General features: G+C 42.0%; 1 protein-coding gene across 6 annotated transcripts in view; it reads right to left on the reverse strand.

Moving 5' to 3' along the window:
- The window catches only part of MAPKAPK5 (MAPK activated protein kinase 5), a 38,491-nt gene that overhangs the window by 3,880 nt on the left and 19,309 nt on the right, over positions 1 to 15,302 (reverse strand). For all 6 annotated transcript variants that reach the window (XM_070628873.1, XM_070628872.1, XM_070628875.1 and 3 more), the window contains 3 exons: positions 7,447 to 7,527; positions 4,550 to 4,737; positions 2,555 to 2,675 (listed from right to left, as the gene is read on the reverse strand). In XM_070628873.1, the coding sequence (XP_070484974.1) occupies positions 2,555 to 2,675; positions 4,550 to 4,737; positions 7,447 to 7,527 (390 nt within the window). The remainder of the gene's footprint in view (positions 1 to 2,554; positions 2,676 to 4,549; positions 4,738 to 7,446; positions 7,528 to 15,302) is intronic.

The following is a 15,302-nucleotide window of genomic DNA, read 5'->3' on the forward strand; positions in this document are numbered from 1 at the left end:
ACTAAGAAGGCAATTTCACTCTTATGCTGGCAGTGAACAAATTTTGACAAGGCAGAGGACTCTTCCCCATAGATCAGCAGGGCTCAGGGAAAACCAGGCTAACCAAGGGCCACACAACAGCTAGCCCTTCTTCCCTGCAGGGGGACACGAACGCAAGTAAGAAATACTACCAAGGCTCATGCTCACAGCCAGTGGCAAGGACAAGTGTAAGGAGAGGCATACATGTACATGAGGGAAAGACTGGCAGGCTGCCACCGGAGAAGCCTCCCAGAGGGGCATTTATTCACTGCCTCCACAGTGTAGACAGTCACCTCAGCCCTGAGGCTCAGAAGCCCAACCATTTCACACGTTGAGCACGGTAAACCTTCAGGAATTGATCTGTAAGCCAGTCAACTAATTTACAATGAGAAATAACTGTCATGGAGTCCAGAACTCTCGAAGTCTGGGTCTTTATAACAAGTGTATGCTTTCGCTAGGGGCAGACCAATGAAGGAAGGCAAGCAATCAGCAGAAAACTTTGTAAGAACAAGACAATCCCACTTTTGTATTTAAAAAAGGACAAACTCTGTGCATATGTGTGTGTCTCCCCAGAAAAAGATCAGGAAGGGTACATGAAGCTGTAGATTACCTCACCTCTGAGGGGTGACATTGAGGCAGGGGAATGAAAGGGAAGTTTTGCTTTTTATCTACTTCTGTATTGTTTGAATTTCAACAGCAAAATTTGACAATTAAAAAAAATAGTTCCTTGGTAAGCATGCAGTTAGGTCAGGAAGAGTTTGAGCTCAGTTAAGGGTATGTAATAGGCAGCCCTGTCTATACCGCCCTGGACCCTCAACATCTATCTCCTCCACAGTGATGGCTCAACCTAAAAGAGGGCAACAGCTCAAGGGCATGAGCTCAGACTCCATCTCCTAGGCAGGACTTAGATGGACCCTATTTAACATCTGCCTATGTGGCCTTTTTTCTATACTTCCAAAGTTGACCAACCCACATCATGACCATATCATTTCTTTAAAAACAGGAATATACTGTCACATTGCAGTTCTATCTTATAGGCTTAGGAGCCACTCTTTCTCATTAAGAAGATTCTGCATATCCATACTTGGCTTCATTATACACTAACTTGAAAGTAACTCCAGAAGGCAATCTTACGTCTTCATTTCCAAGATCTTGAGGAAAGCCACGCTGTAACCACCATGTGCTGACAACCAGAGGATCTAAGCAATCCCTTAGGATTCTGGACTGACCAAACCATTCCTGGACTACTGAGCATATTTAAACCAAGAAGACAATCACACACAATCAGAGATGGCAGAGAACACTGTTCCTTCGAGCGCTCCTTTCTCTCCCATACCCCAGCTAAATTAAGGGTGGTCTTAGCATTCTTTTTTCCTATTCGTTTATTCTCTCCCAAAGTTCAACCCCATCCCTTGAGAGTAAGACTCAAGTCTGTGTCACTGCCTTTACCTCTCAGCCACACTCTGGTCCCACACCACGTATCTCACTCATTGGAATGTCGATCTACCACCTTAAACAATATCTAAAACCTAAGAGACTTCCCTTCACCCAAACTAATCTCGTTCCTGATTTCTCTCTCTTTGTCAGTAGTATCACCACATATGCCACCCACTGTCCTTTGATATCTAGTCAGTCACCAAAAGCTGTAGAAATTTGTCTTCAAAAATATTGAGCCTATTTATTCATCTCTACTTCCCTGCTCCCAGAGCCATCCCTCAGCTTCTGGATTACTGCAGAAGTCAGGCTGGCAAGTCTGAAAGTCTGACTGACCATCCCTAAATACCTTCCTTGTGGCAAATCTCTTCCCAAAAATCTACAATGGCCTCTCAATTACATCCTACTAAGACTCCCCCCAAGCTCTACTTTCAAAGCCTGGCCTTGCCACACCTATCTCACCAACTTCCCATTCAGGAAGCCAGGCTGTTTTTCCCACTGATGAACTTCAGCCTCTGATATTTTGCTCAGGTTGTTCACCACACTTGAGCACTTCCACTGTCCACTAAAATTCTTCATGGCCAGTTCATGGCTGAACACGTGAGAGGTCACAAACTGCCACACAATAGTTAATAAATGTGGGGGGGTTGCCTTCTCTTCAAAAACCCCTCCCTAATTACAGCCCTTCACAAATGTTGTCTTTTCCTGGATTCCCATAGCAGTCACAGAAGATTTAGCATGCAAAGCTCCGATGTCTGAGACATTCCCTCTTTGTTTCATGTTTGTTGGTCTTTCAGGCCAGTCTTGTTCAGACCCTTGGGGAGGGAGAGTTTCTTGCGCTGCTCCGGGCCCCTCAGGCTGAAGCACAGACACGGAGGACACCCCTGAGTGCCTCCTCGTGTGTACCTGCTAGACCTTGATCTGTCCCTCCATGGAGAGAGGCACGTGCTTTCCAACCCTGAGTTTCAGGAAACCAAGGATGTTTCTTTGGGAAAGACTGTGTGTTCTGCATTGTTCTACCTTTAACGTCTCACTGAGTCGAGCCCCAGCATTCCTTCTCAACATAGCCTTTTCAGCCAACAAAATAAGCATCATTCAAAACCTTATCCATCATCAGCTGAGCAGAGGGTAGCACATTATCCAGAGCCTCAGTCGAGTTGAGCCAGGGGTGGTCCAACACTCCCTCGATGGTGAGTCTTTCCTCTGGTTTGACCTTCAAGAGCCTGCGGAGAAAAAGCCAACAGGGCTGCCAGGAGGCCAGGAAGTTCTGGTCTGGTCTGGCTCCAACCAGCTCCAGCTTCTAACTTTCTACCAACTCCTACAAGCCTAGGCCTTCCGTCTGCAGGGCAGGGGTGGGGTTCTAATCCCTAACCACTAACCGTGAGGGCACTGTGTCCCTGGGAGGTCCTTTCTATACTAGACAGTGAGATAAAAATGGCAGGAAAAGGCTTAATCCAGTGATACTTCAGACTGAGTTCTGGGTTCAATAAGGTAATCCTACAGATGGCTTATAGTTCCAGAGGCCTTGAATCTTCATATTGATGTTTCTAGGACAGTCGGCTCTAATTTCCAAAAGGGACTCCAAGTGCTCTTTTGGCTGATAATGGCTGCAAAATTAGCTGAGGGGTCATGTGGTTCAGACAATCCAGATTGCCACTTGGGATAAAACTCTTAGTGTGTAACCATACAGCAGGACATGAACCCTTTATTCCAAAGACATTCAAAAGCTAAAACTCTAGAGTCTCTGAGGAGGGGCTGGCACTTCTTTCCAAGTGTAATGTATTGCTCTGTCCCACTGCTCTTTGATTACACTTCTTTACCTCTTGTCCATTCATGCTGACACAACTCCTAGCTCACCTCAGCATGTTCCCGGGGCTTTTCACAGCCCCTCCTTCCAACCACATATCCTCCCACTCCAAATGTCAGAGTCAGGACAACATGCCTACTTGCTCTTTCAGGTTCTCTGCAACCTTCTGGATCAATGTGAAAAAGCAGCTTCAGATTCTAAAGGAAAGATTATTTGGAAAAGAATTCCAAAGCTGAAAGAAGATAATCAGTGTTGGTCTTTGGACAGGAAATATATTCTACAGAACTGACAAAGAACCACTTGGAAGATACTGAAGTCTTGGTTAAGCAGCTGAGAATACAGCATGGAAATAGCATGGGAGGACAGAGGATGACTTAAACATTGCCTCTACCCTCCTAAAAAGGTTTTACTTGTGTATTTTAGAAATTAGTCCCTCTTTATATACGTAGACCCCTATCCAAAAGGAAAAGCTCACTTTTGAAAGGGAGTAATCTCCATAGAGAAATGGCTGTACTGTGAGGAGACAGTTCCCAGTTAATGCTTATCTTCATCGCATTACAGATGAAGAAACTGAAACCAAAAAAGGAGAAATTGCTCAGTGAAGGCCAAGCAGTAGGAATATGAGAACAGCACCCACATCCCAGGGAGCTGAGCCTCCCAGACAGGCAGGAAGAGCAAATATTCCTCACATTTAGGGCTGACTTCTTACCTAGTCCTTCAGCTACCAAAGGACTCTGAATGTCAGCTCTCCCTCATCAAGTCACTAGCCCCAATTCTCCCAAATCTTCCCATCTTAATACACGTCGGAGCAACTAACAAGCAGTGGGAAGGCTGAGGAGTGGCGTCCAGACCCTACACAATCAATCACGTCCTCCCACAGCAGCCAAGGGATGAAAAGCCAAGAGCGCTTGTCATCTTAGCACCCCAGTTCAGTTCCTGGTGTCATGTCCACCCCAGATGATTGGCTTACATGCAAACAGGGCACACCAGAGGGGTTTACCGTTTAAGGTCCTGAATTAATGCTCACAGAGACACTGGCTACCAAGGGACCTGGGTTTATAACCCTGGGAACAAATTCTAGGAATGCAACAGGAGGAAGCAAAGGTCCAATTTCACCAAGGTGTGGACACTGAGAACTCTCATCTCAGGTTCCAGGAGTAAGATGTCTGTGATGCTAAAATGGGAAGGAGCATGCTGAGAAACAAATGACTTTTCTCTACCCAACATACCCTTGTGCTCCACCAACTTAAGGCCTCCTTGGCCTCCCCGCCCAGTGGCCCGGGGACTCACTTCCTCACAACATCTTTGGCCATCTCTGAGATCTGGCTCCACTCTTCCTCTGGGAACTCAAAACTGCCTGTCATGATCTTTCTCCGCATATCCTTTGGGATAGTCCGACTGTGGTGTTTGGAGTAAAAAGGAGGGTATCCACACAACATCACGTAGATAATCACCCCTAGGGACCACAAGTCACAGCTCTGAAAGCAAAAAGAAAATGGTCACTCACAGCACAGGCACAGCCCCAAAATAAAGCCCCCAGCACCAGCCCAGAAATAGCCCCTGACACACACAGGCTGATATCTTCAAGAATCACTTAACAGAGACTGGAAAAGTTTGAGGAAGTCTTAAGAGAACAAACCTTTCTCTCCACATTTCTTATATGCCATCAACACTACATATATATACACTAGCATACAAGGTCAGTCTGGGAGAAAATAAAGAGTGACTTTTCTTCTCACACTGTAGGCCCAAGCCGCTATCTGATCCTTGGGTACAGGTGTAGGATACTTTGTCCTCAGCCAGAGAAGTAACAGATATAAGCCTGCTGGTTGTGAACCATGTACTCTGTCATCCTGGGCTGGGTTGAGGGTACAGAAACCAAGCAGCTAAGACACAGGCAGGCTGACTCCATGATATAGCAAAGTCATTTCAGAAAACCCAAAGCAGTTTGACACAGATCAGGGAGAGGCACTGGAGTCAAGAACAGGAAGTCTAAAAGCATTCCTTTGGCCACATAAGCCTCACTGTACCCATCTGCAAGATGGCACACCATTCTTGGCGGAAACATTCTGAAAGAAAGAAAACTGCCACCAACTACCATGTCTGTAGGTATAAAGGTGACCCCATGGCCTGTAGTCACAACATGATTATTAATAAAGGACTCCTATTTTAGTTAAATATAGCTCCACCTGCCTTGGAAACTGGGTCCTTAGAGGCTTGAATTACAGCCTCTCTTGAATTGCAGGACAAAAGCAGTGTCTGCCTAAGAAAGGAGGCCCAGGGAACCTGCCACTACGGCCACACACTCTTCTTCACACCACAGCTGTGGGCTGGGCTCTGAGAGAAGCCCGGAAAATGGTATGTCTCAGATACTCTCACCCATATTTTGACATCATACTAACAGGTGTTTTTTAGATGACAAGACTCATGCCATAGAACATAATTATTAAATTATAGAGGTAAAAAGGAGGCTTAAAGATGGTTCAAATCTCTCACTTTACACATAGGAAACTGATACTACAGAGATCTTGTCATCCATAAGGTCAACTGTCAAGAGTGAAACTAAGTGACCTAACCAACGTCATGAAGCTGAATAGTGGTGAAGCCAGAGCAAGTCTCCCAGCCTACAGCCTCTTTTTTTGTTTTTAATTAAGGTTTATGTATGCATTATATCTTATTACATATTTTTATTTAAAAAGTTATTTGCAGGAGCTGGCCCAGTGGCCTAGTGGTTAAGTTTGGTGCACTCCATTTCAGCAGTCTGGGTTTGGTTCCCAGGCATAGACCTACACCACTCATCAGCCATGCTGTGGTGACGACCCACATACAAAACAGAGAAAGACTGGACACAGATGTTAGCTCAGGGCAAATCTTCCTCAGCAAAAAAAAAGAAAAAAAAAGAAAAAGAAAAATTTTAAAAATTATTTGCAAATGTAGCATTCAGTACTCATTTAGTTGCCAATATAAAGATTGTATCTAGACCAACATATATACACATTCAAAATTAGTATGAACTATTTACTATTTCAGCATGTTACTTCTGTACAGTGTGTAATTTTCATGAATGCCATGCTGATTCATGAGCACCACTAGTTTCACAAAATGGAACAGGAAGAGAAGAAAAAAATAGTACTGGGAAATAATATATCACACAAGAATCCACTGCATTCACACTGAGAAGATTTTAGCAAGTAAATGAATGTGTTATCTAAGAGCTTCTATCACTTAATTCCTGCCTGCATTGTGAAGCAGGGAGCAGTTTCTGACTCTGATCCTGTAATCGGCCCACTCCTCAAACCTTTACTATGTAAGGCCACAGCTGCCTAGAGTTTGAGTTTTTAGAGCAAGAAGGTGTGGAGCAGTGACTACTTGGGGACTGCACAGTGTTAATCGTGAAAGTAGATATTTACAGTTCTGGTCACACTGTGCCAGTGCCAAGTGCAGGGTCCTGAGGGGCAGAGGAGCCTGTGTGTTCTTTGATATGTATGCATGTGTGCCTGTGTGTGTGTTAGGAATATGTGGGGCCCTCGAAAGTGTGGGACCCAGGAAGAGCCATACCGCCTTTTTACTATCCTCAGCTCCCTCTCTGTCATCTAGATCCAGCCTTGAGTCCCCAAGCAGCATCATTTTTGTCTGATCTACTCAGCAACTCTAGGACCTCCAGGACCTGCTTCAAAAGGCCCTAAACCTCTGTGCTTTAGAACAGAGAAGCTTGATGTGTAGGTTACAGATTAAGAACTATGATAGTACCAGGTAACACTTAGGAGCACTTGCTATGTGTACTAGACACTGTTCTAAGTTGGATATTTTATGGGGTGAGAAAGAATGGTACCATGAATGGGCACGAAATGTTCTCAGAAATGGCCTCCGCCTCAAAAAAAGCAAGACAACCATATCTTTTAAAGGTAGTCAGTGGACTGTACAGGTAACCAAATAAATAACCTACAGATGACCATAGCCCTTGGTTCTTGCCACAAAACCTACATTGCTAAGAACTTCATATCATATTTCCTCAGACAAAAACTTGAGTTCCAAATACTCTTCTGCATGTGTGGCTGCTTCCAGCCTTTTGGGCAGGAATATTAAGGGATAAGAATGGAATTGGCCATATTCTCAGAGAACTACAAACTCCTCCTAGGAGAAAAGGGGCCCTACCTGAGGGGTGATGGTAAGTGTCTCCTACCTACCTTGTTATAGGTATAGGGTGTCGGCGAGGTAGGTATGATGCCCGATTTCTCCTTCTGATGCCTTCTCTGTGCCTCCAGTACCTGTCAGAGTCAGACCACAGGGGACAATCAACTGAAAATCACACCAATGACCTGCAACTTGAGACAGAGTGCTGGAAGGCTGAAGAGGATAGACACTGGCAGTCAACAGTAAAAAGAACTCCATGCAAACACAACACTCTCAAAACCCTTTCTTCCCCTCTTACAACCAACAATTTATTAGTGTTTGCCCAGATCAAGGACATGAAGATCAAGTCCCTGGATGAGATTTATCTCTTCTTCCTGCCCATCAAGGCATCTGAGATCACTGACTTTTTCTGGGGATGTCCCTTAATGCCTGTGTAAAGCAGAACAGGGCTGGCCAGCGGATCAGGTTCAAGCTACTTGTTGCCATTCAGGACTATAAGAGTCACGTCGGTCTGGGTGCTAAGTGCTCCAAGGAGGTAACCACTGCCATCCATGGGGCCAGGCATCCTAGCCAAGCTCTCCATTGTCCTGTGCAGTGGGACCTCAGGCGAACAAGACTGGAAACTCCACACGGTTCCTTGCAAGATGACAGGATGCTGCAACTCTGTGCTGGCATGCTTCATCCACTCAGACAGACCCAGTGCCATTGTCTTGGCCTCTGTACCCATGAAGCTGCTGTTGATAGCAGGCACTGATAACTGCTATACCTTGGCCAGGGGCTGGACTGCCATCTTGGGCAACTTTGCCAAGGCCACCTTTGAGGCCATCTCTAAGACCTCTAAAAAAAGACTGTGTTCACCAAGTCTCCCTATCAGAAATTCACTGACTATCTTGTAAAGATCCACGTCAGAGTCTCTGTGCAGAGCACCCAGGCTCCAGCAGTGGCCACCACATAGTGTTTGTATACAAAAAGAATAAAGTGAATTAGGGGCCAGCCCCATGGCCGAGTGGTTAAGTTCACTTGCTTAGCTTTGGTGGCCCAGGGTTTCGCTGGTTTGGATCCTGGGCATGGACATAGCACCACTCATCAGGCCATGCTAAGGCGGTGTCCCACACAGCACAACCAGAGGCACTCACAACTACAATATACAACTATGTACTGGGGGATTTGGGGAGAAGAATAAGAAGAAAAAAAAAAGAAGAAGATTGGCAACAGTTGTTAGCTCAGGTGCCAATCTTTAAAAGAATAAAGTGAATTAATTAAACCTGAAAAAGAAAATACCATGTATGACAACATAAAAAACATTAAGGATAAATCTAACAAAACATGTAAAAGACCTGTACACTGAAAACTACAAAATATAGCTGAGCAAAACTAAAGACAAAAATAAATGAGCCAATACAGCTTGCTTATTTTTCAGAAGGCTCAATATTGTTAAGATGTCAGTGCTCCCATATTGAACTATACTTCTAAAACAACCCTAGTCAAAATCCCACCAGGCTTCTTTGTAGAAATCAACAGCTGATTCTAAAGTACATAGGGAAATACAAAGAAATTTGAATAGCCAAAACAACTATGAAAAAGAAGAACAAAGTTGGAGGGCTAATACTACCTTATTTCAAGAATAATTAAAAAGCTACAATAATCAAGACAATATGGTATTGGTGTAAAGAGAGACAAGGAGGCCAACAGAACACAACAGAAAATCCAAAAGTAAACCCACATGTATACATTTAACTGATTTTTGACAAAGGCTCAAAAGCAATGCGGTAGAGAAAAGATAGCCTTTTAAACAAATGGTGCCAAACCAACTGGATATCCAAATGCTAAAAAATGAACTTGGATCCATACCTCACACATTATACAAAAATTAACTCACACTGGATCATAGACCTAAATGTAAAACCTAAAACTATAAAACTGGTAGGAGAAAATCTTTGTGATCTTGAGTTAGACAAAGATTTCTTATATAGGAAACCAAAAGCTGAGCCCATAAAAAATTTTTAAAAACTGATAAAAGACACCATTAAGAGACACTGTTCTCTTAACAAGACACTGCTTTGTTTATCCACTCATCTATTGATGGACATTTCAAAAGACACTGCTCTTCAAAAGATACTGTTAAGAGAATGAAAAGATGAGACATACACTGGAAGAAAATCTTTCCAAAGCATATATCTGATAAAGGACTTATATCTAAAATATATAAAGAACTCTCAAATTCAGCAATAAGAAAAGAAAAAAAAGAATTTAAAAAACAGGGACAAGATGGGGCCAGCCTGGTGGCACAGCAGTTGAGTTCACACCCTCTGCTTTGGTGGTCCAGGGTTCACTGGTTCAGATCCCAGGCATGGACCTCTGCACTGCTTATCAAGCCATGCTGAGGCAGGCATCCCACATATAAGGTGGAGGAAGATGGACACGGATGCTAACTCAGGGCCAATCTTCCTCAGCAAAGAGGAGGATTGGCGGTGGATGTTAGCTCAGGGCTAATCTTCCTCCAAAAAAAAAAAAAAAAAATAGGGAAAATATGAGAACAGACACTTCACCAAAGAAAATATACAGAAGGCAAAGAAGCACCATGAAAAAATGGTCAACATTATTATTCATTAGGGAAATGCTAATTAAAGCCACAATGAAATACTACCACATAACCACTAAAATGGCTAAAATTAAAAAGACTTTCCATACCAAATACTAGTAAGAATGTGGAGGACCTGAAACTTTCATACACGGCTAATGGGAATGTAAAATGGTATAAGCACTTTGGAAAACAACTGGGCAGTTTCTAACAAAGTTAATCATATCTACCATATGACTTAGCCATCCGACTTCTAGGTATTTACCCAAGCGAAAAGGAAATAAATGTCCACACAAAAACTTGTACACAAACATTTATAAAAGCTTTATTTGTAATAGCCAAAAAGTGAAAACAATCCAAATGTCCATCAATAGATGAGTGGATAAACAAATCATGGTATACTATACCCACATAACTGAATACTTCTAAGCAATAAGAAATGAAGGAACTACTGAGACATGCAACAACATGGATAAATCTTAAAGTAATTACACCGAGTGAAAGAAAACCCCTCAGAAAGAAAATACTGTATGATACACTACTTTATACGTACATCTACAGAAAACGCACACTCATCTATAGTGACAGGAGGTAGATCAGCAGTTGCCTGGGAATGAGGGGACAAGGACGGAGGCAGGGAAGGATTACCATGGGGCAGGGTAAAGCTTTCGGGGGTGATGGATATGCTCACTACTTTGCGATGATGGTTTAATGAGTCTCTATAAATATGTATGTCAAACGTTACAAATAGTTCAGTTTAAATACGTATAGTTTATCATGTATCAATTATACCTCAAGAAAATAGCTTTTTAAAGAAAAAATGGCTTCCTTCGTAAAACAAATCTTGAAAACAATGAACACCAGCTATATAAAGAACAGATGACACTCCGGCCATGATGGATTAACCAGCAGGACTTGCATTCCACCATATGCAACTACAATATTGGAAAAAATACAAGAAATAGCTATTTTCTGACACTGAACAATAGGCAGTATTGGTCAGTGAACCCTGAGAGAGAGCAAGCAAATGTGCTAAGCCCTATCACCTTCCGAGAGGCACTTTCGGCAGTGCAGGGAAAGAGAATCTAAACAGGGCATCGGAGGCTCACAGAGTTCAGCAATGTGGCTAAAATTTGTGGAGCAGAGTACCAATTGTGGAAAAACGACACAAAAATCTGCATAAGGATCGCTTTGAGTCTTTGGCTAAATAGTCAGCTGCATACAGCAGAGCAAGACTCCATGAGGCCAGGGAAGCAACAAGGTACTAGAACAACTATTAGGGAGCTGTAAGCTGAATAATCCCCAGACGTCTTAGAACTCCAGGAGATATCTGAGGCCTAACTAGCCAGAGGAAAGAGACCTCGCTGAACACCTAGGGCATCGATAGAGGACCCAGAAGTGTTTCATCTGGGAGGAAGGGCTGAAATAGCCGTAGAATAAAGCCTAATCTAGACTTGCCCTGACAGAACTTAAACACAAGTTTCAAAACAATCAAGTTGATCCAGAATAAGTTAACCATTTGCCAAAGCAATCTTTAATACTCTTAAATGATGACAGAATCCAGACATTCACCAACATAATATTACAACATCCAGCATCCAATCAAAATTTATTAAACATGCAAAGAAGTAGGAAAATGTGATCCATAAACAGGAAGGAAAAAATTAGTCAATAAAAGCAGGCTCAGAAATGACTGAGATGATGCAATTAGCAGATAGGATTTAAATAAGTTTTAAATATGTTCATGTTTACATAAAAGTAAATATGAACAAAATGAGAAGAGAAACAGATGATATAAATCTGAAATGAAGAAATTCACAGATTAAACAGTGCAGAAGAAAAGAGTAGCGAAAGTGAAAACCTAGCAAGAGAACCTAACCAAAGTGAAGCAAAGATAGAAAAAAAGATGAAAAAAAAAAGATCAGAACCTCGGTGTCCTGTGATCTAACATACATGTAATTAGAGTCTCAGAAAAAAGGCAGAGAGAGGATGAGCAGAAAAATACTTGAAGAAATGTGTGAAGCATTTCCTAAGCAGATAAACACTATAAACTGACAGATCCAAGAAACTCAACAGACTCTGAGAAAGAAAAACAAACACCCACCCCCACCTAATCAAATTGCTGGGACTTCTATTTCTGTCCAGAATGTAGAAAGCTGGAGAGTGTCACTCTCCTCTCCCACCCAACAGCAAGGAAGAGCCAGATAACTACCAAATCATCACTTTTCTTGAAACCATCAGAGACCAGAGGTCTCATGGCAACAAAGTATTCTGCAATCTAAAGAAAGGCCCTTCCAAGAGGGGACAAGATGTAAAGATTGGCTCATCTGTGACAGAGCCCAGGAGGAAGCACTGTAGCATGCCACGTGGGTAAAAAGAATCCAGCTAAATTTTTAACAAAATTGCTAAAGGCAAAGTGTGGGCTAGCATGAGGGGTCGGCAGACTCCCTCGGAGCCACAGAAACAAGGCGAGTTCACACCCACTCGTAGGCTCTTCTACACCAACTTCCACCAGATGCTCATGAGACTCAAGAAGACATGAGCTGCCTAAAACTGAGACTAGTTCAGGAAAAGATACCTCCCACCCTCGCTGCCATCACCGCCACCAGGCTAGCAAGCACCAAGTAACAAGTAACAGCAGTCTACTGCCATGGGAGGAGAGACTGTGCAGCGAGAGCGCCTCTAAAGCACATGTGCACAGGCAAGGCCAGAGCTGAAGGTGGAGAAGGAACATGAAAAAACTCCTGTGGCACCCCAGCCCCCACCCTAAACACAAGGTAACAGGAGAAGAGTCTCAAGCTGGTGGTGCCCTGAAGATAACCATAGCAACAAAAAACTCAAACTCAGCTCAGCTCCTGAGCAGGCTGATTCGAGGGGTGCCCCCACAACTAACAGGCTAACAGCAGAAGCAGCAAGCCCGCTCCAGGCACAAGAACGATTCACCTCTGTCTCTACAGACCCTAAAGATATTTAAAAGGTTAATAAGAGAATATCATCATTTTATGCCAATAAATTCAACAACAAATAGCCAAATTTCTTGAAAGACACAAATTACTAAAACTGGCTCAAGAAGAAATACAAAAATTCAATAGATCTATATCTATTTTTTAAATTGATTACATCATTAAAAACCTTCCCACAATGAAAACTCTAAAATACCAATCTTACACAAACTGTTTCAGAAAATAAAGGGGGAGGACACACTTCCCAACCAATTGCATGAGGCTAGCATCACCCTGATACCCTGAAACTAGGCAAAGACATTATGAGAAAAGATTATGGACCAATATCCCTCTTGTTAAAAGACACAAAAATCCTTAACAAAATATTAGCAAATAAAATCAAGCAAGAAGACAAATACATCTTGACTAAGGGAGGTTTATCCTAGGCATGCAAGATTGGTATAACATTTGAAAATCAATTAATCCATCATATTAACAAAATAAAGAAGAAAACATATATCATCAGCTCAATAGATGCAGAAAAAGCAGTGGACGAAATTTAACACATTCCCTTTCAGTAAACTAGGAATAGAAGGAAGCTTCCTCAACCTGATAAGGGACATCTACAAAAAAACCTAATAGTTAATATCATACTTAATGGTGAAAGATTGAACATTTTTTCTGTAACATCAAAATCAAGGCAAAGATGTCTGCTCTCATCACCTATCTTCAACTGGTGGTCCCAGCCAGTACAATAAAGCAAGGAAAAGAAATAAAAGGCAAACATACTGGAAAGAACAAGGTAAAACTGTATTTACAAATGACATGATCTTATATGTAGAAAATCTTAATAGATCTACAAAAAATCTACTAGAGGGGCCGGCCCCGTGGCCGAGTGGTTAAGTTTGCGCGCTCTGCTTCAGCGGCCCAGGGTTTCGCCAGTTGGGCGCGGACATGGCACAGCTCGTGAGGCCATGCTGAGGCAGCATCCCACATAGCACAACCAGAGGCACTCACAACTAGAATATACAACTGTGTACTGGGGGGGCTTTGGGGAGAAGAAGAAGGAAAAAAAAGACAAAGATTGGCAACAAATGTTAGCTCAGGTGCCAATCTTTTAAAAAAAAGAAACTACTAGGAATTAATAAATGAATTTACTAAGATCCCAGGATACAAGGGATCAAAAATCATTTGTATTTCTATAAACTAGCAACAAACAACTGTAAAATGAAATTTTTTTAAATATCATTTCCAATAGCATCTAAAAACATAAAATATAGGAATAAGTTTAAGAAAATATGTGTAAGACCTATACACTAAGAAATACAAACATTTCTAAGAAAAATTAAAGACCTATGGAGAGATACACCATTTTCATTGATTGGAAGACTTTCAATTGTTAAGATGCTAATTCCCTCCAAATTCATCTACAGATCAAACACAATCCAAATCAAATCCCAAGAAGTTTTTCTGTTATAGAGAAGTGCATTCTCAAATTTACAGAGAATTGCAAAGGATCCAGAATAGTCAAAACAATTTTGAAAAACAATAAATTTGAAGGACTTATTATACTACCTGAGGTCAAGACTTAATATAAAGCTATAGTAATCCAGATGATATTGCTATCAGGATAAACATGTATATGAACTAAACAAAACAGAGTCTAGAATAGACCAACACATATATCGTCAATTGATTTTCAACAAAACTGCAAGATAATTCAATTCAACAAAACTGTAAGGTAATCCAATGATGCAAGGAATAGTCTTTTCAGCAAATGATGTGGAAACAACTTGAGATACAAAAGGAAAAAAAAAAGAAACTTGACCCTTTTTTTTTTCCTTGAGGAAGACTGGCCCTGAGCTAACATCTGTGCCCATCTTCCTCTATTTTGTATGTGGGACGCCTACCCCAGCAAGGCTTGATGAGCAGTGCTAGGTCCACACCTGGAATCCGAACTGGTGAACCCCAGGCTGCTGAAGCAGAATGGGCAAACTGAACCACTACGCCACCAGACCGGCTCCAACTTGACCCTTATTTTTATATATATATATATATACACAAAAAAATAACTCAAATGGATCATAGTCTGAAATTTAAAACCTAAAACTATAATCTTTAACAAGAAAACAAGAGAAAATCTTCCTGTCCATAGGTATGGGAAGACCTCTTAGAGAGGAACAAAAAGGCTGACCATAAAAAAAACTGGTGAATCGGACTCAATCACAATCAAAAACTTACGCTATTCAAAAGACTGTTGAGAAAACTGAAAAGCAAGCCACAGACTGAGAGCAATGTTAGTAATATATCTGTGGTGGGCAGGATAATGGCCCCCACGATGTTCATGTCTTAACCCCCGGAACCTGTGAATGTTAATTTATATCAC

Source organism: Equus przewalskii, chromosome 7, assembly GCF_037783145.1.
Source record: "Equus przewalskii isolate Varuska chromosome 7, EquPr2, whole genome shotgun sequence".
Classification (NCBI taxonomy): domain Eukaryota; kingdom Metazoa; phylum Chordata; class Mammalia; order Perissodactyla; family Equidae; genus Equus; species Equus przewalskii.